The sequence below is a fragment of the Hemicordylus capensis genome, chromosome 1 (assembly GCF_027244095.1).
Source record: "Hemicordylus capensis ecotype Gifberg chromosome 1, rHemCap1.1.pri, whole genome shotgun sequence".
Classification (NCBI taxonomy): Eukaryota; Metazoa; Chordata; class Lepidosauria; order Squamata; family Cordylidae; genus Hemicordylus; species Hemicordylus capensis.
In genome coordinates this window covers 146,652,389-146,678,660 of record NC_069657.1, presented here as the reverse complement: position 1 = coordinate 146,678,660, position 26,272 = coordinate 146,652,389, and the positions used below count along the sequence as shown (strand labels likewise).

The following is a 26,272-nucleotide window of genomic DNA, read 5'->3' as shown; positions in this document are numbered from 1 at the left end:
ACTTCAGGGATGGGGAAACCCAGGACAAGAAAAGATGCTATTTTAGTGGCCTGTCATCACATTAAAGTGCTTCCGGATACTTTCAAGCTAGAACAGCTGTGTCCCTTCCTCTCCCTCATGTTTGTGTGGGAGGAAGTGTCTCTCTGTATGTGTCTGCTGAAGTCCTTAGTGGGAAATAAGGAGTCAGACTTTTCTGGGTGTGGCATGGTTATGCAGGAGTGCAAAGTGAATGACGTCGCAGCCTCCACACCTTCACCAGCTGTTCAGGATTCACAGGCAGCTCCCGGCTTCATTTGGCAGATTTACCAACTGAAGCATTTGCAGAGACAGACAGGCAGACAAACGAATGAGGGATGTTGATCTGGGAGGAGAAGAGCACCTTGGAATGGCTTCCATCAAGGATTGTTAAACTGTTAGGTAAGAATGTTGGGCTTTCCTTGATGTAGCTGAGAGAGAAACTTTGTGACATGAGATAAAGAGCAGGGAAATTTTGCTGACGGCAGTCAGATGGAAGCTGGAGAAAGATGAGAGGGCATAGAAGTTGGCTGCGAAGAGCTCCAGCAAAGGAGAGCCTTGTTGCCACTTGTTTGCCTTCTGAATTCCTTGAAGCCAGTAGGGAGGCATGGCAGGGCATGTGCCTGTTTCACAAAGAGGAAGGTTGAAAGGGGTGTGTGTGCGTGTGTGTGTGTGAGAGAGAGAGAATGTTGGGCTCTGTGCAAGGAAAAGAAGAAAGAACAAGGACTTTAGCAGGGAACCCAGGGACAGTGCAAAAACCTCAGAAGGGGGCCTTGCTCTTTCATTGCCCTGTTTAGGAATCTGATACTGTGCAAAAGATACTGACTCTCACAGCTGCTTCACCCATGAGGTTTTCCCTACAGAGGAGTACCCCATGATTGCTAAGTGTCTGTTTTATCCAGTATACTTTGAGAGTAACTATTTTTCTGGGCGTACACCCAGAATGTATGGGTGTATACATACAGAATGTATGTGAAGACAGAAGGGAAATCTTCACATGTACTTCACAGTGTTCCCTCTAACAGGGATTAGAGGGATGCAATGGCTTTTGCTTGGGAGTTGGAAGTATGGGAGTTGTAGTCAACAAATTCTGGGAATCCTTTTACCTTGTAAAAGGTCGTACATGGTTCCCTTTCCCCCATACCCATATACACTGTTATAGGGAAAATATCATGTGACGGTCTTCCTAGGGACTTGAGAAGTGCTTCTGACTACTCAGATTTCATATTTAAGAAGTGCTTTCTGCTCTGGCCCCTGTCCTGTGAACTTTGTTTCATTCAATTAGAAAATCTTTTATGTTTCTGGAAGAAAACAAAATGATGTCTGTACAGAAAAAGGTAATCCATGAATAACAGTGACTGGTGCAAGTATTGTTTCATGCACATGGAAATTACTCAGTTCTGTTTCTGCTCTTCTTGCCCTCCCACCGGCTTTCATGCTCACTTGTAGATAAGGAATGAATTTTGTGTGTTAGCAAAATATTTTTTGAGGCTATATGTGACTATTATATCTGTCCTTTCAAAATATCATAGCATTCAGTTTGTAATAAAACCTTCCGTCATAAACCTTACATTCTGCTTAACTGAGGCACTTCTAGTGCATTTTGAGATGACAACTTTGTGCACTTTAGGTTTGATACATAGGTGGGGAGGCAGGCAAGCAGGTGTCTTCAAGATGTAGGTATCTCTTTTGAGAGGATTAGCACTGTTGCAGCATGACTCACTGTGTGGGCTGTGCGCTGACCTGGTGCTCATGATGCCTCCAATATAGACAGGCAGTCGCATTCTGGCAAAGGACTGGATTACCAGTAGATGCATACTTTCAGGCCTGAATCAGGCCTGAGTCCCCCTTCAAAATAACCATTTGGATATGCCTTTAGTCAAGTAGAGCATTGATGAACAGATAATGCTGCTCCATTCTTGCATGCATTGTCTAGAATATCCCCTGCAATACCCCCTTTTACTTACAAGATGAGTAAAAGAATTGTGAAATGTTTCCAGAGCCACATGCCTACCTCTGGCTCTTTGCCAAAGGAGATCTAAAGAGGATAGAGCACTGTTGGCCAGAGAGCTGAACACAGGATTTTAGGGTCTGTCAGGTTCCTGGATCACTTACAGCCTGAGCTGTGGGCCCTAGGCAAGCTACTTGGTGAAAACAGTGTTGATTGCCAGACCAGGAGAACACCCAAAAAACCCCTTTGTGACCTGTTGACTCTCGACAGGCATTGTATGGGCTGAGTGCTTTTTGGATTCAAGCCTGACTTGACTAAAGCTCTTACGTTCAGTGATACTGTCTAGAAACACTGGCTGACATTCAGAGAAGCCAATGGAGGATGCAGTGGAGCTGAGGCTTCTTTGAGGCCTTGCAGAGGGGCTGCTCTTAACTTGAGCAGGATGTTGCTGAGCAGCAGAGCACGAGGGAAGAGAGGAGCAATTTTTACTGCTCCCTGCTTCTGTAAATGCTCTTTGCCTTCCAAAAATATATCCCTGAAGGCTGCATGATCCTCAGGGACGTATTTTTAAAAGGCGGCCAGCACTTATGGGGGCAGGGGAAATCGCTTCTCCCTCCTGCTTCGTGCGCACTCTGCTGCTTGGCAACACTCTGGTTGAGTTAAGAGAAGCCTTTCCGTGCAAGGATGCATCTCCTGATTACTGCTCTGGATGTCAACCAGCTTCCTAAACCTCAGTTTCTTGACTATCTTGATCTTGAACATATTTACTTTGCTAGAAAGTCCAGAAAAAGAGGAAGAACTGTGTGAGGAAATCTTGAGCACTTTGTAACTGAAGGCATATTGAACCATTTTGTATTTGCCTAAATGTGTCTATGATTTTATGTTGCTGTGGCCAACAACCAGAGCAGTGAAGGACATTTATCTACCTACCTACCTACCTACCTACCTACCTACCTAGGCAAGTGTGAGACTTCCCCTCGCTTTGGACTTGCCTTGCTTGGTTCCTGGATGTCTCTGCTTGAGAAGGACGGGGGTTGAATACTGTCCATCCTTGCCTCCTTTTCTTTGGGGTTTGACCTCAAGTAATCTGCCTCTCTCCAGAGGCCAGACCATCAATCTACTTTCACTTGCTTCCATTTTCGGCAGCCTTTCTAGTGAGAATACCTGCAATCTCACGGGAGTGCAGGATTTGTCCATGAGAGAATCCCAAACCTTTGCAAAACAATGTTATCTCCTGCAGTCACCACCCATTCCTAGACTATGTTGCTTGTGTACCCCCCATTTCCCCAGCAGAGTTGCAACCCCTGTCCCCAGTCTTGCATGTTTTCCTCCTCTGTGCTACTGCTTAGCTTAGCTTGCCCCATGCTTTCATCAGGGGCTTGGTGAATTGTTGTTTAGCTCCACCCCAAGAGCCCCTCTCCCCCAGGACAGATTGTGGATCCCCAAAAGCAAGCATGTCTTATTGATTTCAGAAGAACTTCCTTTCAAAGAGATTAGGGACACAGATTTGGAGTCTTTTTTGTGAAACGGTGATCCTAGGTGTGTATTTAGAATGCTTCCGCTTGATGGACTAGCCCAGGAGTTCTTAATCTTTTCGCAACTACAGTATGGCAGGGCTTGACAAATTCCAGGCACCTGGGAGCTGTGGTTCTCAGAGGTAGTTATTTAATAATTTTACTAGGCCCAGGCAGCCTGTTTCTGTTGAAAGTATGTTTGTTATATTTTAGTGACGTGAGTTTTGGGTGGTATAAAATATGTTAAATAAATAAAATAAAATAAATATATATTGCATTTACATCCTGCTCTTCCTCCCAAGGATCCCAGAGCATTGTACATGGTATCCTTGCAACAACCTTGTGCGGTACGTTAAGCTGAGAGATGTGTGACTGGCTCAGAGTCACCAAGTGAGTTTCTTGGCTGAGTGGGAATTTGAACTCTGGTCTTCTCAGTACTAGTCCAACACTCTAACCACTAACTACATTGGTTTTCTGAGAAGAGACTTGTAAGGGGAATAAAAAGAAGTCCATTTACCCTCTTTCTCCCACCCCATGTCCGTCATTACATCTGCTAATTTTGCCAAGTGTCCACTGTCTGGCTGCTAAATTTTTGGGCTGGCTCCTAGATCCAAAGAAAAATACTCAAGGCCTGGCCTACAAACCTCCTAGGTTTCCAGGTTCTGCCCATAGGCGCACCCCACCATCCTATTTATATATTATTATTTTCATAAGGCTCCAGTAAAAATTAGAGGGGTGGGTTGGGGAGTACTACTCAGGATAGTTACTTTCAATAACTTTATTCTTGCTTCTCAGTAAGCAATTTAAATTCAGTGCAGCAAACACTTTCTACCAAACATCTGCACCTACCCCATGGACCCCAGTTAAGTAGCCCTGGACTAGCCCACACAGCATAGATCTTTAATGTGTCTCACTCTGACAGTGATTGGGGTCCACACATTTCGGCTTGACTTATTATTTAATTTAATTAATTTAATTTATGTACCACCCTTCCAAAAATGGCTAAGGGCCATTTAGACAATTATTATTTGTAACTACCACTGACCTCCCCTCGAGTCCTCTGGCATTTATACAAACTTTGCAGGAGGAGTCTAGGTGTTCTTTCCATTGAGGTGTGGAGAAGGAAAGAAGTGATGCAAGTCTCTCTTGCTGTTTCTCCAAAGCTTCATGTGAAAGAAAGACCAACTCCTTCCCCAAGTTTTTTATGCTGATCAAATGGTCAACCCTATCGGGCGCAGTGAAAGATTCTTCCTCGAGCTCTCCACGGTTCACAGAGAAGCTGAGCAGGGAATATCTTTGTGCTAACTATCCATGGCAGGAGCAGTTGCAACGTGTAACCAGTCAAATAGTTTTGCAGTCTCCTGACAATGATCTGGCTTCACTATTGGCAAAGAAATGATAAAATTTCTATACATATATACAATTCATAATTCTGAGATGCTTTAAACTGGAGCTGTGTGGAACCTGGACCAACCCATTTCTTCTAGTTATTTGCATTGTTTACAAAATTTATTTTGGGCTAAAAATATTTCAGAAGCATGTATCTTCTTGAAATTGCCTTGCAATGACATTGGCAAACAATTGTCAATAATAGAGTAGAAGAGGACACTTCTCAATTTCTTCTGTTGGCTTATTGTCTTGGCTTTACGAAACACATGCACAATCTAATCTATACCAGACTTCCAGTTTCCATTTGCTATAGGTTCTGGTCTCCCCCATTGAGGTCTTTCTTCCCAAGGGAGAGGTTTCATATTTATAATGAAATCAGTGTCTATCAGTGGTACTAGTCTGGTGGTTATGGCCACCTCCAGCCTCCAAGGCAGGATGCCTTGAATACCAGTTGCAGGGAAGCAACAGCAAGAGAGAGGGCATGCCTTCATCCCTTGCCTGTGGGCTTCTCAAAGGGATTTGGTGGGCCAATGTGTAAAACAGGATGCTGGACTGGATGGGCCCTGGGCCTGATCCATCAGGCTGACCTTGCATTCTTAAATTACCTCTGTAACTTAGCGCATGCATGCGAAAATCTGTGGCTGAGGCCTAAAACCCTATAAGCACCTTTTGTTGGTTGGAAAGCGCTGTGAGCTTCCTTTCCAAAGATTATGCCAAAAGTGGATACTGCTTCGATTAGAGAGTGAAATTAGAGCATGACTCAGTAGTTGAACCAAAGGATAGTTGTGTCCAGTAGTTTAATATAACCAATATTCTATCATTCTCTTTTTGTCAAGTAGGTTTGATTGTTCTTGGGTGTGGGTGGGTGGGTGGGTGTTGGGTGTGTTTGTGTATGTGTGGTTTTGTATTTGTGAGGTAAAATTCATGGTCAATTAAATTCTTAGTAATATACTTTTAATCAGTACTCTTTTTACTCCTGAATTGTATTTTTTGCACACACCTCATATTCTTGATAAAACTTAATTTATTCAGCAAATTAAAGGGAACTGATGGATAAAATTCCTGCTCATCTCAGAGTTTATAGACCATCTAATTGAGGCGGGATCAGTAACATATGCTAAGCAGACAGAAGAGTAAATAATAGTATAGAAGGCATTCCCTTATGTGCCCTCCTTCACACAGGCTTTTCACTCAGTCCAGAATAGATAGAACTGATTTTTTAAAGTAATTTAGAAAATTATTTCTTAAATCAGATTCTTAAAAAATTTAATTAAACATATTAAGTATCCAATAATTTCATTTAAAATATGTGAGTGTAATGGAGAAATTAACATCTTCTACATACAATTTCTTTAAACATGATCTCTTGTACTCTGTGAGACATGCTGAGTTAGTTTGTTTTCTTCATAAAAGAGTCAACCAGCCAGTAGCAAAAACATGTGGCTTTCAAAGTCAAGCTTTATAAATATGACACAATTGGTCATGTACCATATTTCTGCTTAGTAGCTATCACCTTTTGTTTTTGAAAGGTTTTAGGCATTCACTCTTCAAGGAAGAGCCTTTTCTTAGCGACTGATATATACAGTATTGGTTATTCCATAAGCATGTATACATCCCATAATGCAAAAGACTTGTGAACTGCATGGCCAGATGTTTTGGATTATGTTCCTAGATGATATAAAGACTCTAATTGCAAACAGATATTTACTTGTTGTAGCAATCAATTAGTATGCATGTTTGTTCAGGAAATATATGAATTAGGAAGGTTTAATATATGAATTAGCATGGTTTAAATTAATGTTTTGTTGGCATTTTCCTTGGCAATTTTAATAACAATTTTAAAAATGATTTAAATCAATATTCCCTGTCACGCTCGCTCTTTCAAGCTGCGTATCTGATTGAGTTGCATAATTCAGTGTAACAATTAGGTGTTGCTTAACAAGCTTTCTACCTTCACAGAATTCTCCAGACTCCTGGTTACTCCCTATCCTGGCAGAGATGACAGGATTCCAGCCTCTGATATCCCGAGCATGAACTCCTCAGAACATCCTGCAAACCAGTTGCCTGCTAGCTGCATTATGGAGGATTGGAATGATGTGGCCCAAACACCTGCTGATGCTTCCTCTCTCAGAGCTGGACTACTGCACAATGCCAACAACAATGCTTCCTCAGGGCCTTGGCGAGCCCTGAAGAGCCCTTCCCTTTCTTCTGCTGTCTCCCACTCCAAACTAAGCTATCTGGAACGTGTGGTGTTGGAGATTGTGGAGTCGGAACGCATGTATGTGCGGGACTTGCGAAATATTGTGGAGGTGAGTCTGCCTGCTTGGCTCGCATGCATGCCCATTAGGGGCTATTCCTCAGTTTACTGCTATGGTGTGTACTGCTGTGAGGGCTTTCCATCATCCTGTCTAGGCATGAGTCATCTAGCTATAGGAGACCCTCATCTGAGGAAGAGGTTAGGAGGAGCTGCAATTCTTCCATCCACCTAGACCATGAAACCCCATGTTGGGTAAAGTCCTTGTGCTTTTCATTCAGCTATAAACTTCACACTCCCTTCCTCACAGAAGGGTGTGCTGATTTCCACCCCACCCACACACCCTGACCAAGGCACAAAAGTCCTACCACCAGGCATGTCACACATCATGTGAATAGGGTGCATTGTGTGTACCACTGTGAACATCATAAAGTTGTGCCTAGTGGTTTTGACGCTTACTACTGCCTGGGGTGGTGTGTAAAAAGTGGGTTCTTGCCCCTTTTGGATACTGCTTGGTCGTAGTGTAGGCAATGGGGAGTGTCTGATGGGAGCTGTGGCAATGGTTTGCATGTTATCTTCCCAGGGAATTGATTGTGTTGCTGTCCCCCACGGCTCCCCCACACTTAGGTGGTTGGAGCTCATGATAGTTTGCCCTGTTTGCTTGCTTGTTTACTTCATGACAATGCTCATGGCATCATGTGACTTGGCAGAATTACTTGGGGAAGATCATAGACACTCAGGAGCTGCTGCTGAGACCAGAACAAGTCAGTGCACTCTTTGGGAATATTGAGGATATCTATGAGCTGAATAGGTGAGTGTGATGTACAGCCCCATGGCTTCGCTGATATTTCCACTGTTTCTCTTTCTACACAGTCTCCCTATATCAGTCTATAGGCCTCTCTTGAAGGCAAACACAGCAGGAAGTAGCCTTCCCTGAACAGTCCAAATCTCGACATGACAACGAGATGGGCAGTAGGTTGGCATGACACTTACTAGCTTCACATGCCACTTGGGTTTGTTCTTGTCCACACAGCTCTGCTAACGTGACTTCCTGTTAAACACACAGCCAATAACATACACCTTGGGAAGCAATGTGAGGCCTGCCTTGGAACAGAATCTTTGCTCCTGTCCCTCCGTCATGAACTTGAAACCCTTTGAAGTTTGCCAGCCAGTGGTCTCAATGGAACCTGGGAGGAGGGGCAGACAATCACCTGGGACTTTCAATCACCTGGCAGACAATCACCTGGGATAACATAACAAATCACCCATTTGTTATGTTATCAGACCTATCCTGCTTGCAGAGTTGGATGTTGTGAGCAGTAAGAGTCTGAGAAGCCCATGCAAGGGTGATAAACTCCCATTTTTGACCCAACTCTGCTCTTATTAGGAAGTGAGAGCCAGAATCCTTTCAAAACTAACCAGAAGGCTTTTTGCATTCCCCAAACACTCAAAATACTGAGGTATATATTCCACTTTTTGGGTTTTCCTCAGTGGTGCTGGGCAAATCTGACAGGAGGAGGGAGAGGGGTTTAGCAGTAGCATCTTCTTAGCACATTTGATTTGAAAAGGAGATTGTTTCCGCCCCTGAAAAGGGAAGCAAGAATTGTGTGTGAGGAGGAAGGGCAGGGACAAACTGAGGTCAAATTCCCTGCTTTGCTCCTGACTTTCTGGGCATTCTCTCTCAACTTAGTTGCTCACTTGCTCTGTGAACTGTTTACCCTTCTGCTTTTTCTCTGCTTAGACTAAAAATTTTCTTGTGGCAGAAATTGCCTCTCAACTTGTATCTGAGAGACTCATTACTGGGGGAGAAATGCTCTTTATTAGAGGCCTCCAAGCATTACTCTGATAAACATTACATAGCTGCTGAGCAGGACAGGACTGGTTGGTCCTTTAACCAGTCGGAGCCTCTCTTTCTGTGTAACGTCTGCCTGGCAACAGTGGAAGGGCTCTCCCTCTCCTGGTGGGCATTGTGCTCGCATCTTGGCAGGCTGTGTTGCCCTGCATTCTGCTTCTACATTTGGGAGTTGGAGGGGCGGCAAGGATTGCTTGCAGTTTGCCTGCCACATGAGCCTTCCCTTTCTTGAGTGTCTGTGCTGCTGTGCCTCGAATACACCAAACCAAGGACATACACTGGGTATCTGGCTGATAGATTGTTGTTTCTCTCCCCCTCTCTCCATTTCTGCTCAGTGAGCTCCTGCAGGACCTGGACAGTTGCCACAATGACCCTGTTGCCGTGGCAAGATGTTTTGTGGACAGGGTAAGGAGATGAGTAGATATTGCCCTGGTCTCTGGGGGTGTATGGTGGGGTGACCCTGCAGGCACTGCCCGTGTGAGCGCCCTTGCCACCCTTGTTAGAGGTACTTCAATTGAAGAGGTGAGAGCATAGTCCAGCACTATGTAGGGTAAGACTGGTGATCCTTTTACACCCTGCTGCTAACTGAGAAAAGAGAGGCATCTTTTTTAAAAGTTGTGATTCTCTTTATTTAGCAGGGGGAGAGCAACTGGCCCTATCCATCCCTAGCACAGCATCCTGCCAGGGGCTCTTGCTTATGTTTTTTTTTTTAAAAAAAATAATCTTATATTTCTTCTTTAGATTGTGAGCCCTTTGGGGACAGGGAGCCATTTTATTTATTTTCAAAATTTATATCTATGTAAACCGCTTTGGGAACTTTGGTTGAAAAGTGGTATATAAATATTCATTGTCTTGTGCTGGGCATGCTCAGGAAGTAGACTGTTGAGATTAGTGCTACTGGGTATGGGTGTATATCCAACTATCCCTTGCTGATTGGTATCCTTTTTCTTTCTGTCCAACAGAGCCAAGACTTTGATATCTACACTCAGTACTGTAACAACTACCCAAAGTGAGTATATTTTGCAGTGCAGAAAGGAGGTGTGGTCTCTTGGGGCCTTGGGCAGCTCATTCTTCCCTTTTATAAAAGAATTGTTTTACACCCAAGAAACTTCTGAGCAGCCTCTGTCTCTGCTGAGTCAAGAATAGCATGTATATATGACACTGTATGCTCACTACTTTAAACAAACAAACAAAAAAATCTGGGACAAGTTAACCCAAATACTGCACTGAAACAAATTTAAGTCTTCAGCTTGGATCCAACCATGCAAGTCTGCTTATTTTGCATCATTTCTTATGCTTATGCTAGTCATAGCAAGAAGCAAAGAACTAGGCAGAACTAATGATGCCTTATTCCTGTACAGCTCAGTGTTTCATTCATACATATATATATATATATATATATATATATATATATATATATACATACACACATGTGCGCGTGCACACGTATACACACATGAACACACACACACACCTCAAAGCCTTGGCTTCTGAGATTTCGAGCATCTTTATACCAATTTCTTGATTTGAGCACCACTAGTATAAGCAAACCTGTACTGGTAGCACAAGTTTGCTTCCTTTCTCTAATGTTCTTGATTGCTGCACTGGAATGGGCAGAGCCTGTGGGACAGTGACCAGTGTCTTTTTGAAAAACAAATGATTAAAATAAACCATTCAGTTATATAAACCGTGTTAAGCTGACTTGCAAATCACAGTTTGTGCTAATCATGACTTTCCATTATGTCTGAATCCAGAACAGTGGCGGCTCAAGACCTCAGCATACTTGAGGCGGGGCACCAATTTTGCCTCTCTAGCCTTGCATGCCTCCTCTTTTTCCATTTGTGTGTGGTGGCTGAAATTGCTGCCACCACTTCCCTAAATGCTAACCTTCCTTTTGTTTGTTTGCAGCAGCTGCAACAGTTGCCATCACTTCCCTAGGTCCATGCACAATGTGTGGGAACATCCACACCCATCTCTACCTTCTCATCTGCAGGCAGCAGTGACACTTGTCACCGCCACTGCCTGGCTTAGTGTGGGCACCACGCCTATCTCCTTTGCCCATTGCTGTAAGGCTAGTCTGAAAACAACAAAAGTTGGAAGAGGGAATTTATATAAGAGCAGTAGAGCACAGGAGGTATTCTAGAGAGTGTCTACTATATTCTGGAAAGGAAAGAGGCACCCTGTGTGCATAGAACATCTCCTGTACACCACTGCTCTTTTCATAATTTCTTATTTCTCCTTTTCATTATTAGCCCAGTGAGGGAGGTAGGAAAGTGCATGCCAGGCGTGAAGGAGGAGGTGGAGGCAGAGGACCATCTTGTGGTGGCAAAGGACTGCTCCAATGGTGGTTGGTGGCAGAAGGAGACGGGGTGTGTGTGTGTGTGTGTACGTGCTATGGGGCACATTGCTGCTACTGTGGCTCCCCCAAAATTTGCCACTTGAGGCAGTGGCTTTACCTCGCCTCATGGGAAGCCTATCCCTGATCCACAGACTGTTGACAAACTACAATTAGGGCCATTGCTGCATTTTAAGAGGCTGCTGCGCTGTTTAGATGGAAGGGAACATATGAACTGATGAATCAGAATCCTAAGCAGATACAAAAGCAGACAAGCTGCCCTAAGCCATGGCTTTCCTTGGTTGAATGTCTGCTAGCTCGAATCATGGTGTGGATGCTGAACTATGATTAGTACAAACCACGGTTTCATATTATGTCTGAACCCAGCCATAATCTCCAAAGAAAGTCTTCTGCAAAGGAGGTTTCTCGACTAGAGACAACTCATGTTGAGTTTCCTGTAGAACATTTCTGGGATGATATTTGGTCTTGGAAGAAGATAGCATTCCTCATAACAAGTTAATTTTCTGGTTCTCCTATACCCGGCAGTGGAAAATTCCTGCAGGTGGTTCAGAATGCTACACCACCTGGAAAAATAAATATCAGGTGGTATGTAAATATGATAGATAATAAATAAAATAAATGTTGCCTAGATGTGATTACATTTCTCCGTTACCAGTCTAGCTGCCAGTGGCTTCCAGGTCTTTGCTCCAGGCTCTTGTGTTGCAGTCTCTTACCAGAGTATTTGAGCATGCCTGTCTGTCAGCTTTTCCTTGAGGGAATGTGGAAGATAGTCTGCTTTGATGCTCTTCATTGAGTCTGATGGATTTAACCCTTTAGTTCCGTGGCAGTTTTGACTGAATGCATGAGGAACAAACAGCTGGCCAAGTTCTTTCGCGAGCGGCAAGAACAAATCCGCCACTCATTGCCCCTTGGATCCTACCTCCTCAAGCCTGTCCAGCGCATCCTCAAATATCACCTGCTCCTTCAGGTAATACATATGATCACACTGGGCTACTTGTTCTCTAACTTAGTAGCTTTGGGATGCTAGGGTTTAGCTTCATTTTGGAGAATAAATCTGCGTATCGTTTGCCATCTACCTATTTCCTAAAATAGTAAATTATCCATATCTCTGTCCATGAAAAGACCATCTCCTTCTTAAAGGAAGTACAGAATAGTGGTTAAGTAAGCATAATGTAAAAGCTAATCTCAGTTCAATTCCATGTTCTTGTTCAGCCGTTGAAAGCTAATATAAGGGTTGTGGAACTCTATGGGCCACAGAGATTACACTTGCCTAGATGGATTATACATGATTAAATATGGAATTAGTTAAAAATTAGTTATTTGTTACTTTATTAGTAAAGTTTTTTCCAACAAATCTGTGTACTCCAGAATCATTTTTGAATATTATATTACTGTCAGGGAATCCAATTTGTATGTTGCTTGACATAGTATGTTTACCTGTGTATTGACAGGCAAGAGTGACTTTCATGTGACTGAAATCTGCTCTGAGCATAACTGAGATGTTGGAAGCAGAGGCGCGCTTATGCCTGGACTTCCAGGTCCAAGTCCAGGGCCTCCACCCCCATAGGGTGTTCTAGGGTCTCTGCAGATTTTGCATTAGTTATATTTTTCTCTAGTCTTTATCCTGTGAGGTCAGATGGGTAATAGCATATGAGACTAAACTTGAACTGGTTTTAAATTGGTTTAACTGTCACATGTCCTGTAAGGAACCCAGAGCATTCTTATCTTGGGAGGGTGCTGAGAATTACATTTCCAGCTTCTGCAAAACAATGCCAGAACTATGGTTCTTCCTAGAGAGGAGAGTGAAAGGAAGCCAATTAAAGTAAAATGGGTTTTATTTTGCTGTGCAGATATGACCTTTAGTTCTTGAATTTGATGTGGGCTTTAAAAAACTATAATCATGGTCATTAAAGAGATTTGGAGAACAAGATAATGGCTTCAGGGAAGTCATGGTTCCTAGTAAACTTAAAGGTACACAAACATAAGGAGAGAACTTCCAGTTAACCCCTTCCTGCTCTAGTGTCTGCGCTCTCTTTTACCTTTCTCTTCTGCTTTCGTCCATTCCAGCTGGCAAAAAAGGGGTTTCAGGTTCTAGGCAGTTGTAATCTTCAGCTAGTTCACTGGTTTGGGGGATATGTGGTAGGTTAGTGTATTTGTTATCATTGCAGATCTTTCTGTGTGCCTTCTGTGAGTCTTGCGCAATTCATCCAGGGACTTCCCACATGAAAAACAAACAACCTTTGGGTGGCAGACAAGCAAAACCTCAGCTGTTGAAGAAAGCAACACACAACAGCCTAGGGATAAACTTTCTGGCCTGGGGTGGCCCACTGTTGTATAAACATAGGGCCCCCATAATTCTGCTACACTTGAAGTTGATGTTCAGATACAAATCCAGTGTCAATGCTGTGATCACAACGCTGTGATCCCCTAAAACTTGTGCTAACATTTAGACAAGCTCTCAGAACTGTAGGAAGTCATTTAGTCAAATGCTTGGATGCTTTGCTGGGCCTTCAGTGTCCAATAAGCTGGGTACAGATCAGAGATCCAAATGGCGGAAAGGGTGGGTGTTGGAGGATCTCGTAGCTTCTGACTTACCATTTTTGTTTTCCTCTTAGGAGATAGCGAAGCACTTTGACTTAGAAGAGGATGGCTATGAAGTAGTAGAAGAGGCCATTGACACCATGACCTGCGTGGCTTGGTACATCAATGACATGAAACGGAAACATGAACATGCTGTGAGGCTTCAGGTAATTGGGGAAAGGATGATACAGGTCGCTGTAATGATACAGGATTGAGTGCAATTGATAGATATCTCCAGATATTTTGGGTGAAGCCACTTTTTGCAACCTAGAAAATAAATTAACACACCTAGAAGGTGTGTACTGAATTAGACTGACTTGGAAAGCATAATGGGAATTATATGTCATTGCTGCATTAGTGTTTGCTGTCTTTCCTGATGCTTTTCCTCCCTCTGGGAAATACAGCTGACTGGAGGGTAGAATGGTTGGGCTTTTCTAGACAAAAATGGTTAGTTCCATTCTCCCAAGGAGTGCTGAACTCCTTTCCCCCCTTCTGGTTTGTAATATCTAATTTAAGAGATGCTCACCTTGACGTAGTTCCATTCTGTCTGCTGAACTGTATGATGGCTGTTATCTGGTTGATGACCGAATAAAGGCATACTACACATACTAATATCTAACTTCCCTTTTCATACCCCTACATGTCCCAGCATGCTCTCTGTGTTAGTGTCCTCTGCTGGTTCATGCTTCTCCTGTGTTTCTCCCTCAAAGTAGGAGGTCACGGCTCACAAAAGGTTAACTTCCACTCCTTCGCTCCCAATAGACAGAAAATCTCAGGTATTTTCAGGTAGCTGAAATCCGTCCCCTTCTCCCAGCAAGCTCAGATGCTATTCCCCAGTTCCTTCCTGTCTTTCATTCTGCCTATCCTGTTCTGCACACCCACCCAAATACCAAGAGCTGCTTAACTTCAAGGAGAAGGGCGCTAAGCCTGCCTGGAAGTTCCACCCACTGTCCTGGATGCTCTTCTCCCTCTAATTTCAGATAATGAGAGGTTTGTGGCTGCTCAGCGGTGAGGGAAAAGCTCTCTCCACATTCTTAGAGGCATTCCTTTATTGATATCTAACAAGTTCTGGAGCTGAGCCCTGGTATTGAAAATGGCTTTTGCCATTCTGGAACTTAAGGCTCAACATGATTTCAAGTGTTATAAATGCCTTCAAAATAGCACCCACTGAATCGAAGTACAGTACCTGTTATTTCACACCTCTTTCTTTTATAGCTCACTCATCCTGCATGTCCCTTTCTACATTATGCTGCCTTGTAGACACCCTTGTGAGGATCACACACTTATTTAGCATTAACACTAAAGAACAATCTTTTGGGAAATTAATGACAAACTTCCTAACTATGCCATTAAAATTTTACTGCTCCTGAGGTTCTGATAGCGTGTGTGTGTATTTTTCCTGCCTGTTCTCAGCTAATTACCTTCCAGAAGTCAATGTAAATTATCTAGGCAGGGAGTGGTCACCTGTATAATGGCACCTTGCAAAAACAATATGCAGTAAAGAAGTTATTTCGTCTGGGGCAATTGGTTCTTTAGTCTCCTAAAAGACAAAGGCAGGTTGATACCCACAGACGGGAAACAAAATGTGGATTAGCAATAAAGAGCACCACTAAAGAAACAGAGAGTACTAAATAAAGATGAATGCTTTATACTTGTAACAGCCCGCTCAGGGTGATGGAGGACGGTGGGAGCAACACTTTTGCTAAAAAGCACTTTATGGGGAGGTGGTATTTATTATTTAACCTGTGGGGTCAGATTTTGATCTGCAGGAGCCGTTTTCTAGGTTTCAGTTTGGAAAAGATGCAGGAGTTGCTGAGAGAATGTCCTGTGATGATACAGGACTTCAATCTCTGAATCATTATGTTGCTCTTTCTGGCTTTAAGCTGTGAAGACAGAATCCTCTGAATGCAGAGGGAATGCTGGAGCACAAAGGGAAATCTGAGCCTTGTGTTCACTGGCTTCCTTGGTCCAGCCTGAAACCATTCTGTAAGGTTGAACCAATTCACTTTCCCCATCTCTCTAGTTTGGAAGATCTTAGGAAATGTCAAAGTAAGTAGGACAAATACTTAGAATGCTTAGGCTTTCTTTCTTTAACTTTTGCAGAAGAATTATACCCTCTGGGAAAGAAACCAAATGCTTCAGATCATTTTTTTGGTTAATAGTAGAAATTCATTCTTAAGGCCACTGACAGATTTGGAGAACGTTAGGAATGTTGGTAAGGAGAAAATGTTACATGTATTTTGGAGGATCTTCTCTCTTGAGAGGTGTTGAAATGAATGTATTGTCCATGGTTAAATATAGATTGCTTTTAATTTAAAAATGCTTAAATGTCTCCAGTTGTTTCAAGATTCAAATTACCTGTTTAAGATTGCTGAAATTCTGTGGCATACTAGGAAAACTTGAACCAATCCAGATATCTTCATGCTGTATTTGGGTTGCCTTGAAGTGCCTCCTAAAATGTATTTAACCTTCTCTCTGATTCCCGCCCCCCTTGCTGATTACAGGAAATTCAGTCGTTGCTTATTAACTGGAAGGGCCCAGACCTCACTACTTATGGAGAGCTAGTCCTGGAGGGTACCTTCCGTGTCCATCGGGTCAGGAATGAGAGAACATTTTTCTTGTTCGACAAGATCTTACTGATAACAAAGAAGCGAGGTGATCACTATGTGTACAAGAGCCACATACCAGTAAGTGGGCTCACTTTTCTGATTCTCTTGCATAGGTGGTGAGTGTGTCTGTGTCATTAGGTCTCCCTGTCTACTTCAGAGGGGTCAGGAGGGTATCTGAGGGCAGGAGGAACTGAAAGCAAGTTTCATTCTTGGTCAGTCTAGGATCTCATGCCTGACAGCTTAAACTGGAATGAGTTTACAATCTGGTATAGAGTGCCCCAGGGCAAATATGACTATGCTTCTTATTTCTTTCCACTTCTGCTGCCTTCTTCCTGTCAGCATAATCCTATACACACCTAGGGAGAGGCACAAACTTGAATACTTACATACTCAAAAGTCACTTAATTTGTCATCCTTCAAACTATGTTAGATCCAGTTGCGTGCTAATGAAGTGGATGTTCGCCTGTGAAATCTGCATTAGTGATTACAACAACTTCCAGAGAGATAGTCCTGATAGTCTGTAGCAGCAAAAACAACTGAGCCTTGGTGCACCTTAGACAAAATAAATTTGTTCGTCTAAGGTGCGCCAAGACTCTGTTTTTGCTACTACAGACTAGAAGTTTGCATGGACTGGAGTTCATCAGATGCATGAAGTGTCCTCCTTCATTGGCATATGTACATATGTGGATAGAGAAAGCGGGGCGGAATGGTTAAGGTCAGGTCAAAGGGTGATGGGATGGAAGAGGTTCAATGAGTGATGATATTTATGTAAAGTGAAAATGTAAGAGGCAAGTATCTAGTTGCATTCACAACTAGTGAATTCAGTGATCCATTCACAACAAGAGTAATAGTAGAGAAAGCTGTCTTTCTGGTTATAGAACTGAGGAGGAGTTGTATCTGATGTGCAGCTTGTGCTGCAAAAAATGTGTTGGTCTTTAAGGTGCTACAAGAACCTTTATTGTTTGTAATTGTGAATGTAAAACCAGTGGGGTGGTAACTATTGGGAGTGACAAAATATGAATGCACTTGCTATTACTTCCACACAGCTTAAAAAGCATTTCTCACACATGATCACAACACACACACACTTTGGTGCTTCTGGCTTGTACAGAAATTGCAATGGTGGCTTTCATCAGAATTTAATGGAATACAGAGACCGTGCCCCAAACTCACCCTAATCCTATATTTTCTTCTGACCCATCAAACTATGTCTGTTTTTACTCTGTATGTAGCTCAGCCCAGCTCAAAGACACAAGAACAGATGATGATGTGTGTTGTTTAACTGAAATCCTTCCCAATGTTAAGCACATGAAACTTCCTTCTGCTGATCTGAGCCTTCGACTGAGTCAGATCGTTGGCCCCTCAGGCTCCGTATTGTCTTGACTGAATGGCAGCAGTTCAGAGAGGGGTGTTTGCCAGCCTTGCCTGGGGATACTTGGGATTGAACCTGGGACCTTCTCCATACAAAGCATGTGCCCTGTGAATGAGCTACAGCCCCATTCACATCAGATCCTCCTTATATCCTGTCTTCAGGTAACAAAAGTGAACTAGTTCCACTTCAGGAAGCTGCTCAGTAGGAAGGCAGGCACTGAAATTTGCCGTTACAGTCCTTTAATAGGGTATAGATGGTAAACTTGGTTGATGGATGGAGGCAGGGTTGTAATAAGTGCATTGCATCGATATGTCTGCTTCTGTTCCCAAAGTGCTCCTCCCTGATGCTGATTGAAAGCACCCGAGACTCACTCTGCTTCACAGTCACCCATTACAAGCACAGCAAGCAGCAGTATAACATCCAGGTGAGGTGATGAGCCATTGGCATGAGTCCTTGGACAAAAGTGCAAGGACAATCAGACGTGTGGGGAGGAACTAGATAGGTGCTCGATGCTGGGTGAAAGAAAGCAGGTGCTGAGTGGGAATGAGAAGGCCAGTAGGAGGACGGGGGGAATTAGTACCGATGGGAGAATACAAAAATCAAATGAAGTTGGAAGGAAGAACATGTGAGTCATGAATTGGACCAGTTTAGTAGTGGTGGGCTGCAGTGCCAGGTGTTGTGGGGTTATGCATGTGGAATAATTACCCAGTGATAAGAGTGCTAAATATTGATCATAGTGTGTGATCTACGGAGTGCAGGAAAAGTGGAGGTTGGTGGTATGCAGTTTAAGGTTACAGCAAAGAGTGATAGGACTTGCAAGGACTGAGCTGCAGCAGGGTCTGATGAATCATCCTGTATTCAAAACTGCATGGGATGTACTTCTGTTAATAGGCCAAATCCGGGGAGGAGAAGCGTGTTTGGACTCACCACATTAAGCGTCTGATCCTGGAAAACCACCATGCCATCATCCCTCAGAAAGTGAGAGTGTTCTGCTTTGCTCTAAGATTTAGTCTGAGCCTTTAAATTTTTTTGGAGTGTTTGTGATAACTGTGTTCATTCTTCTAGCCACCTTTGCCACACTACACAATACTTTTGTAATGTATGTCTTCAGCAGGAACTTGTCTGTGCTTGTGAACCTGATTGTTTGTTGAATCCCCCAAAGCCAAGCTATGTTCTCTAAAATGATATAAAACTATGCCCGGGATCTCCCAGAACGTTAGTCATGTTTGTGCATTTTTCTGGCTCCTTTATTCAGTTGAGAAAGAGATGAATGTCTGAAACAGTTCGCAGGAGAATTCGTTCTCCTTGGCATTCAGGGAGAATGCATCCTCACCCTTCCTCTTCCGCATCTCTCTCTTTTCTTCTTTGGTTGGGGAAGGGGAATTAGAACTTCTCTCTTAACTTAGTTCTCAGGAGTATGACTTTCCTTTTTACCTCAGTCATGCTAAACTAATATCTTCTTTCTTCAGGCCAAAGAAGCCATCTTGGAAATGGACTCATTCTGTAAGTTTGCTTGCTGCTTGTCTCACAAGTTTTTTCCTGCCTCCTTCCTCTCTGCCTGCTGTGTAATATCTACTGGCCTGTTCTGCTGATGTCAGAATGTCTCAACTGTAGACTATGAATAGAATCTGCCTCATTGGGGTCACATTTTTAATCTGATTTGGGAGATGTACAGAGCAGGAGAAGCAACAATTAGCAGAGTGAGGTTCTGAGGAGTAGTCTCTTGCTCTTGCATTGAATATAATTGTCACCCTGTTGTGTTGAGAACTTGAACCTGAGTTTGCCTGTTGGAGCCTCTGCCATTACAATAATACAATCAAAGGGTAGCAATGGTGATATAGATGGTGTTAGCTTGGCTCATTCATGCCATGGCCTACTCATGCCAGGTCAGGCCAGTGGTCAGGTTTTCACATAATCCCACTATCTCCTTTTAGATCCTTCTCGCTACAAATATAGTCCAGAGCGGCTGAAGAAGTCCTGGTCATACCAACCTGCAGAAGATATTCCTCAACATTCCCGACAGGGACGCCGGCAATCAGGTAAATGGGATTCACCTATCCATGATTAGGACCATGGGAAGAAAGCTCTCTCTACCAAATCCTTGCCATTTACCTCTGTTAAACATTTACTCCTGCTAACTGGGCAAAAAAGTACCTTTTTATATTTAGTAGGGGGAGAGTAACTGTCTATTCAATCCAGTATAGCATCCTGCCCAATGGCTGTGGTTGGTGTCTCCCCAAGTTTCTCTTTTAGAATGCACACCCCTTTGGAACAGGGTACCATCTTCTTATTCCTTTTCTCTTTATCCATTTTGAGAACATTTTTTGTTGACAAACAGTATGTTCATAATTGTGCTCTTGCCAATGGCTAAATGTGGAGCAGAACTTGTTTGGAGGATAATGGTGCCCAAATATCCCTTGATGGTCTTAGGTTAGTACCTATATTTTCACCGGTGGCTTGTTCAGCAGTGATGTTTCTTTGGGTCAGATGAGATGTTTACTGCGTGTTTAGTACTTGAATGTCTCATCCTCCCGCCGCCCTGAATTGGGGGCCCTGTTAATTAGGACCATGGTGTGGGGGAGAGGGGTTTTAATCCATTGCCCCCACAGAGATTCCATTGATGTCAATGGGAGATTCCCTTCCAAGGAAAATAGCAGCTGTATCAGGACTAATCTATATTGGGACCATAGTGCAGGCCAGGTAAAGTTTCCCTCCCCTCATGCCACAGTCCTAATCTAGCCACTATTAAGAAAAAAACCTTACAAGTACTAAACATCTGGTAAACACCTTGTCTAGATTGATCCTTGGTTATTGTTGAAATTGTTGTTAGCTAGCCATTTCTCTGCTGCTGCTTGAGGACATCTTATGTTGGTTACTCATGTGTTCCAGAGGCAGGACTATATAAATTAGTTAGAAGCTTTAAGAGCCTAGGAAGGATAGCCCCACCCAGTTTCTTTAGTCCTGTGCCCTGCTCCAGAGACCCTCTTCTCTTTTTCATTCCAAGCCTTGATTTTGTTACGTTTTCTGTCTTGTTCTTTGCTTTAGCTTGCAGCCTTACAAATTCTTCTTCTGGCTGCTTTGCATTCCTTTAAAAAAAAAACACAACCTTTTATTTTCCTAGCTATACTATTTTTTTATTTGCTCTTTCTCCCCTTTTCCCTCCTCTCACTTGTAATTAATGGTGATGCAGTGTCTGGGGCATAAGATTACAAAGGTCCTTGTTCCCAAGGGGAAAAAAGGTTCTGCTTTCTTCACCAAATGGCCTGCCAGTGTGCCAAGCACCACAAGGTTCTCGCCACCACTGAGTGCCCCTGGACCGCAGGTCTCTTGCCATCAGGTGATTAGGCCCAACAGATTATTACTGTGGCTTATTACTGTTGCTGATTCCTGCCCTCGACTGCCTACTCAGGCCTTAGCTTGCCAACTGCCCTGGCTGTGCCTGAACTCACAGGGTCCAAACCCTGGCAGAGCCTGCGCAGCTGGGAGGAGATCAAGGCCAGGAGTGGCCCACACAGCCAGGAAATAATCGAGGCCAAGGGCAGCCGGCACAACCATGAGAAGAACAGAGCTGAGGTGGGGGGAGCCACACTGCACACACTGTGCCCAGAGCTGCGAAAATTGCAGCACACACCAGAACCAGGGAGAGGGCGCTTGCATGTGCACCACAAGAGCCAAAGCTGCCAAGAACAGCAGAGCTTCCAGCCAGCAAAGTGATAGCCACCCTTCAGAGATGCCCATACAGCCAATGAAGCCTGAGCTGCTCGGCCGCTCTCTATTCAGATAGATTTGACAGATCCTGCCCCCAATCCTGCTCACCACTCACAGGATTTAGCTAATGAGGTACCACTTGCTTGGTAGACTTGGTTTAAATCAGTACTGTTGCAGGCTTTTCCAGCAGAGTAAAACCTCTAAAGGGGGAAAGCGCAAAAGATGAAGAAGGGTAACATCTCCCTTTTCCTCTTTTATCTATCTATTTATTTATTTTTCTCCACTTATTTATATACCACCTGACTCCAAAGGCTCTAGGCAGTTCACACAAATATACAAGAAAAACAGAACAAAACAGCTATTAAAACAATTTTAAAACACTCAACAATTATTAAAAGCCAGGTACTTTTTTCCTTCCTCATCTAGCTGTGTTTCCAAAAAGTCTAAAAGGAGGAGGAAGCACAATAAGCATTCTTCAAAATCCTGTAAAACCTATAGGGCCAGGACTGGTGGGGGTGGGCATTCCTCAGAGATCTCTGATTATGATTCACCTGATCCTCATCCCAATATTCCAGATGCCCCAAATATTTCAGAGTTTGCTGATACAGCCCCAAGCCCTCGACAGCCGATGGTTTCTGTGGAAACAGACTCCACTCCACTCCCAACAGGAACCAGACAATGGTCAGGACTCTAGAGGATGGAGAATTTCTCAGAGCTGTTCATTTCATCCTCTCCTTAACAAGGCTATTCTCACACTGGTGTTGCAGTTGCTCCCATCCCATGAGGAACAGCCAATGCATTAGTTATCCCTAAGTCAAAAGCTAAGGACAATAATATTCCATTTCCAGAGTGCTTCATTGATATAGTAAATCAAGAGTGGCTGGCTCTGGCTTCAAGCAAGAAGCCCAACTCCATTGCATATGAATAACACGTGTTGTTTTCTACCACCAGAAGCTATGGAACTGCTTAAAGTGCCCCCTACTAATGCGCCAGTGGTGGATCTCCTCTCTGGAGCAGTGCTCCCAAGGATGTGGACAACTCACTCAGACGCTTCGGATAAGAAAATTGAGGCAGCACTCAGAAGGGCGCACAAGGCCTCTTTATTGGTTGTACGCTCATCTGCTGCCAGATGAATTATAGTCAGAGCTTCCCTCTTATGAGTGGATGAATTCTAACAAAATCCTCCTACAGACCCTATACAGATCAAACAACTCTGTTGAAGGTTCAGAAGGCTACATTGGACTCAATGTGCTGATGCCACATTGGACTCAATTAGTTTCTCAGCTCACTCCACAGCTGCTTCTGTGGTAGTGAGGCATATCTGTGATTAAAGCATTGGCAAGTAGATGCCACACCTCGATCTAATTTGGCCGCCATCCCTTATGTGGGTTTAAAACTTTTTGTTGGTGGTTTGTTTGTTTGTTTGTTTTATCATATTTAGTAGACTACCAGCTATCCTCCAAGATGGATGGATAAGGGTTTAAAACCAATACTTGAAAAAGACAAGTGGCCTCATTAATAAGCATCCTAGCTATGCACAACAGAAAAGGTTTATCAGGTCACCTTCACCTCAAGTGGTTCCTCAGAGGGGCTACACTTATCTCTCCCCCAACTGTTCATTGCTTTCCAAACTGGAGTCTACACACGGTTCTAAAAGCCCTTCAGTCACCTCCTTTTGAACCTCTCTGGTCAATTGGGCTCTCTGTACCTCTCAGACTGCTGTCATTCAAGCTAGCTTTTTTAGTAGCTGTCGCATCCACCAGAAGAATATCAAAGCTCCAAGCATTTTCAGTCAGCAAACATCTGTGTGTTTTTCTCTCCTGAGTCAGTCTGCCTCATTCCAGTTTCATCTTTTGTTCCTAAGATTCATACGTGTATGTGGGAGAATGGCCTTGGTTCTAACATATCTTATGTCCCCTTCTCAGAACCCTTCTATGGCAAAAATAGTGCTGAGAAGCTCATGACTGAGATTAATCATCATGATCGAGATTGGTTTCACTTTTTCATGGCTGCTCTCAGTTTAAAAGGACTTGGCTATGCAGAACTGGATGGGGCTGTCCTTCCCAGGCTCTTAAAGATTCTAACTAATTTACATAGAATCTGTTTGCTTTGCTTTTCTGTTTGCTTTGTTGTAAACCACCCAGAGACGTGAGTTTTGGGCAGTATAAAAACATATTAAATAAATAGAATCTAATTAAATGGCACAGCGGGGAAATGCTTGACTAACAAGCAGAAGGTTGCCGGTTCAAATCCCCGTTGGTATGTTTCCCAGACTATGGGAAACACCTATATCGGGCAGCAGCGATATAGGAAGATGCTGAAAGGCATAATCTCATACTGCATAGGAGGAGGCAATGGTAAACCCCTCCTGTATTCTACCAAAGAAAACCATAGGGCTCTGTGGCCGCCAGGAGCCGAAATCGACTTGATGGCACACTTTACCTTACCTAATTTATATAGTCCTGCCTTTGGAGCATGTGGAAGTAGGGGTGTGTGCAACACGGGCTGGCCTGGTTTGGTTCAAGTTTGGTTTTGCCACCCTCGAACCTCCACCACCACCAATTCAGTTTGGCTTGGTGGGTTTCACAGGTTTTTTTAAAAAATGTACTTACCCACTCTGGGGGACTTCTCTGAGGCCATGGGGGGGTTGTCCCTGAAGGTTCCCCCTCCCCCCGCTGGCCTCCGTTATGGCTTAAATAACCTGGTTCAAGCAATCTTTGACACTTTCCGGGCCTCCCCCGCCCTTGTGACAGCCATCTTGGACTCTGCTGTGCATGTGTAATGAGCCCCTGCATGGCAAGGTCATGACCCAGACCACATGGGCCCATTGCGCATGCATAGTAGCTTCCAAAATGGTCTCCAGGTGACTTAAGCCATAATGGAGGCTGGCGGCAGGGGGGAACCTCCAGGGATACCCTCACAGCCTCGGAGAAGTCCTCCAGAGAGGGTAAGTACCATTAACTAAAAAATATTCACGAACTTCCCCAAATGGCCAGGGGGCGGGTAGTTCAGTCCGATGTCAAGCCAAACCGGGAGTGTGTGTATGTGTTTTTGGTTCAACATCAAGCCAACAAACTAGTTCGGATTCGGACCTGTTTGCATATCCCTAGTAGGAAGGATAACCCACATGAGACGTCCTCAAATCCAGCAGCAAGAAGTTATTTCATGGTAAGCAACTAATGCTCTAGAGCTCAGTGCAGCTGAGAGGTGCTCAAGCACTTACTCTGCCAAGGCCTGTTGACCTCTGGCGTCCAACACTCTTTCAGTATTCTAAGGGAAGACACTTTTGTTTATGCTGGACAGTTCTGTGGGAATTTTTTTCTTGGTGTTGCTGTGAACTTGTCACCTCTGCTTCAGAGGCAAATAATTCCACAATAGAGCTGAGAATGACACTAACAAGCTTTGGAACAGAGCACTGTTCTTCATTGCACGGCCCTCAAGCCAACAGTGGCCCATGCAGACTCCAGTAGTGGCCCCTTGCTTGTCTCTTCCCTTGCCCAGCGCTCCTGCCACCTCTAATCCATTCAGCCACCATGCACACTCTCACTACCACCACCACCTCCTCCTCCTCCTCCTCCCTTCCTTCTGCTGCCTCCGCACGCTTGCCCTCTCTCTTTTGCTTCCACAGCCGTGGCCACCACTGCATTCACATGTTCGTGTTCTCTCTCACTTCCCTCCTCCTGCTCCTCTTGCCTCTGCATGTTCTTTCTCTCTTCCTCCCTGCTCCGCCACCACCACCACAATTTTTATATTGTGGTGCACTCTCTTGTTCCCCTCCTCCTGCTCCTCTTGCCTCTGCATATGTGCTCTCGCACTCTCTCCCACCCTACTGCCATGCCCACCACACTCACTCCAGCTCTCTCTCTCTTGCTACCCTCCTGCTAGAGTCCCCGCAGGTGTTGTCTCTTTCTCTATGTCCTGCAGCTGCTGCCTCAGCCACTGCCTGCCTTCTCTCTCTCCCCTTCCAGCCCTTCGTGGAAAAAGCCCTCTTGGAGGCTGCAGCCTCCTTTTTCAAAACAGTGAAGATCACTGGAATAGAGGGAAATTCTATGCCTTCCCTGCCTTCTTAGGCCTAGATGACCTAGGCTATGGCAACAGAAACAAGGCAGATCGTGCCCAGCAAAGCCTTGCGGTTTGGCAGCTTTGCAGTTCAACATGCACAGCACAGAGCTGTGCCATCCCACTAGCTCTAAAAGCATTCCTGCATCAGGATGGGGATGGATTGAGTGGAGGTCACCGCTGTAAGCATGCAACCTGGGTGTTGTGCTGACCTGTAAGTTTCTTGTTGAGGGTTAGAATTATTTATGTAAATACAACTGACATGCTATCTACCTGTATGAGGCCTGAAATGAGAGAGAGCCCAGAACTACTTGATAATGTGAGTAGTCCTGTTCTATCTCCAAAGGAATACCAGAATCAAGGAATAAAACTTGGAAGCGTTCACATTCCAACATCAGCAACAGTTGACCCTGTTGTGAACTACACCTGGTTTCGTACTCTGTACATGCTCAGAGGGAAAGAGGCAAAGTCACATCATACACAAACTGAATTGGTTCTTGAAGATAGTGACCTTGTAGGATCTGGGTGCGCAAACAGAGATAGAGAGAGACACACTCAGAAAGTTCAATGGGCTTTATTATAAAAAGTTGCTCATCAGGATAAAATAATCCAC

The 26,272-nt window shown here is 44.0% G+C and overlaps 1 protein-coding gene across 1 annotated transcript in view; it reads left to right on the top strand.

Moving 5' to 3' along the window:
* Positions 1–227: 227 nt before the first annotated feature.
* Positions 228–26,272, top strand: part of PLEKHG3 (pleckstrin homology and RhoGEF domain containing G3) — a 37,331-nt gene continuing 11,286 nt past the window's right edge. Inside the window, exons 1-12 of the mRNA XM_053283991.1 lie at positions 228–417; positions 6,829–7,178; positions 7,834–7,934; positions 9,311–9,380; positions 9,938–9,984; positions 12,148–12,298; positions 13,947–14,078; positions 16,416–16,598; positions 18,224–18,316; positions 18,784–18,870; positions 19,362–19,395; positions 19,827–19,931. Of these exons, the coding sequence (XP_053139966.1) occupies positions 354–417; positions 6,829–7,178; positions 7,834–7,934; positions 9,311–9,380; positions 9,938–9,984; positions 12,148–12,298; positions 13,947–14,078; positions 16,416–16,598; positions 18,224–18,316; positions 18,784–18,870; positions 19,362–19,395; positions 19,827–19,931 (1,417 nt within the window). The 5' untranslated portion in view covers positions 228–353. The remainder of the gene's footprint in view (positions 418–6,828; positions 7,179–7,833; positions 7,935–9,310; positions 9,381–9,937; positions 9,985–12,147; positions 12,299–13,946; positions 14,079–16,415; positions 16,599–18,223; positions 18,317–18,783; positions 18,871–19,361; positions 19,396–19,826; positions 19,932–26,272) is intronic.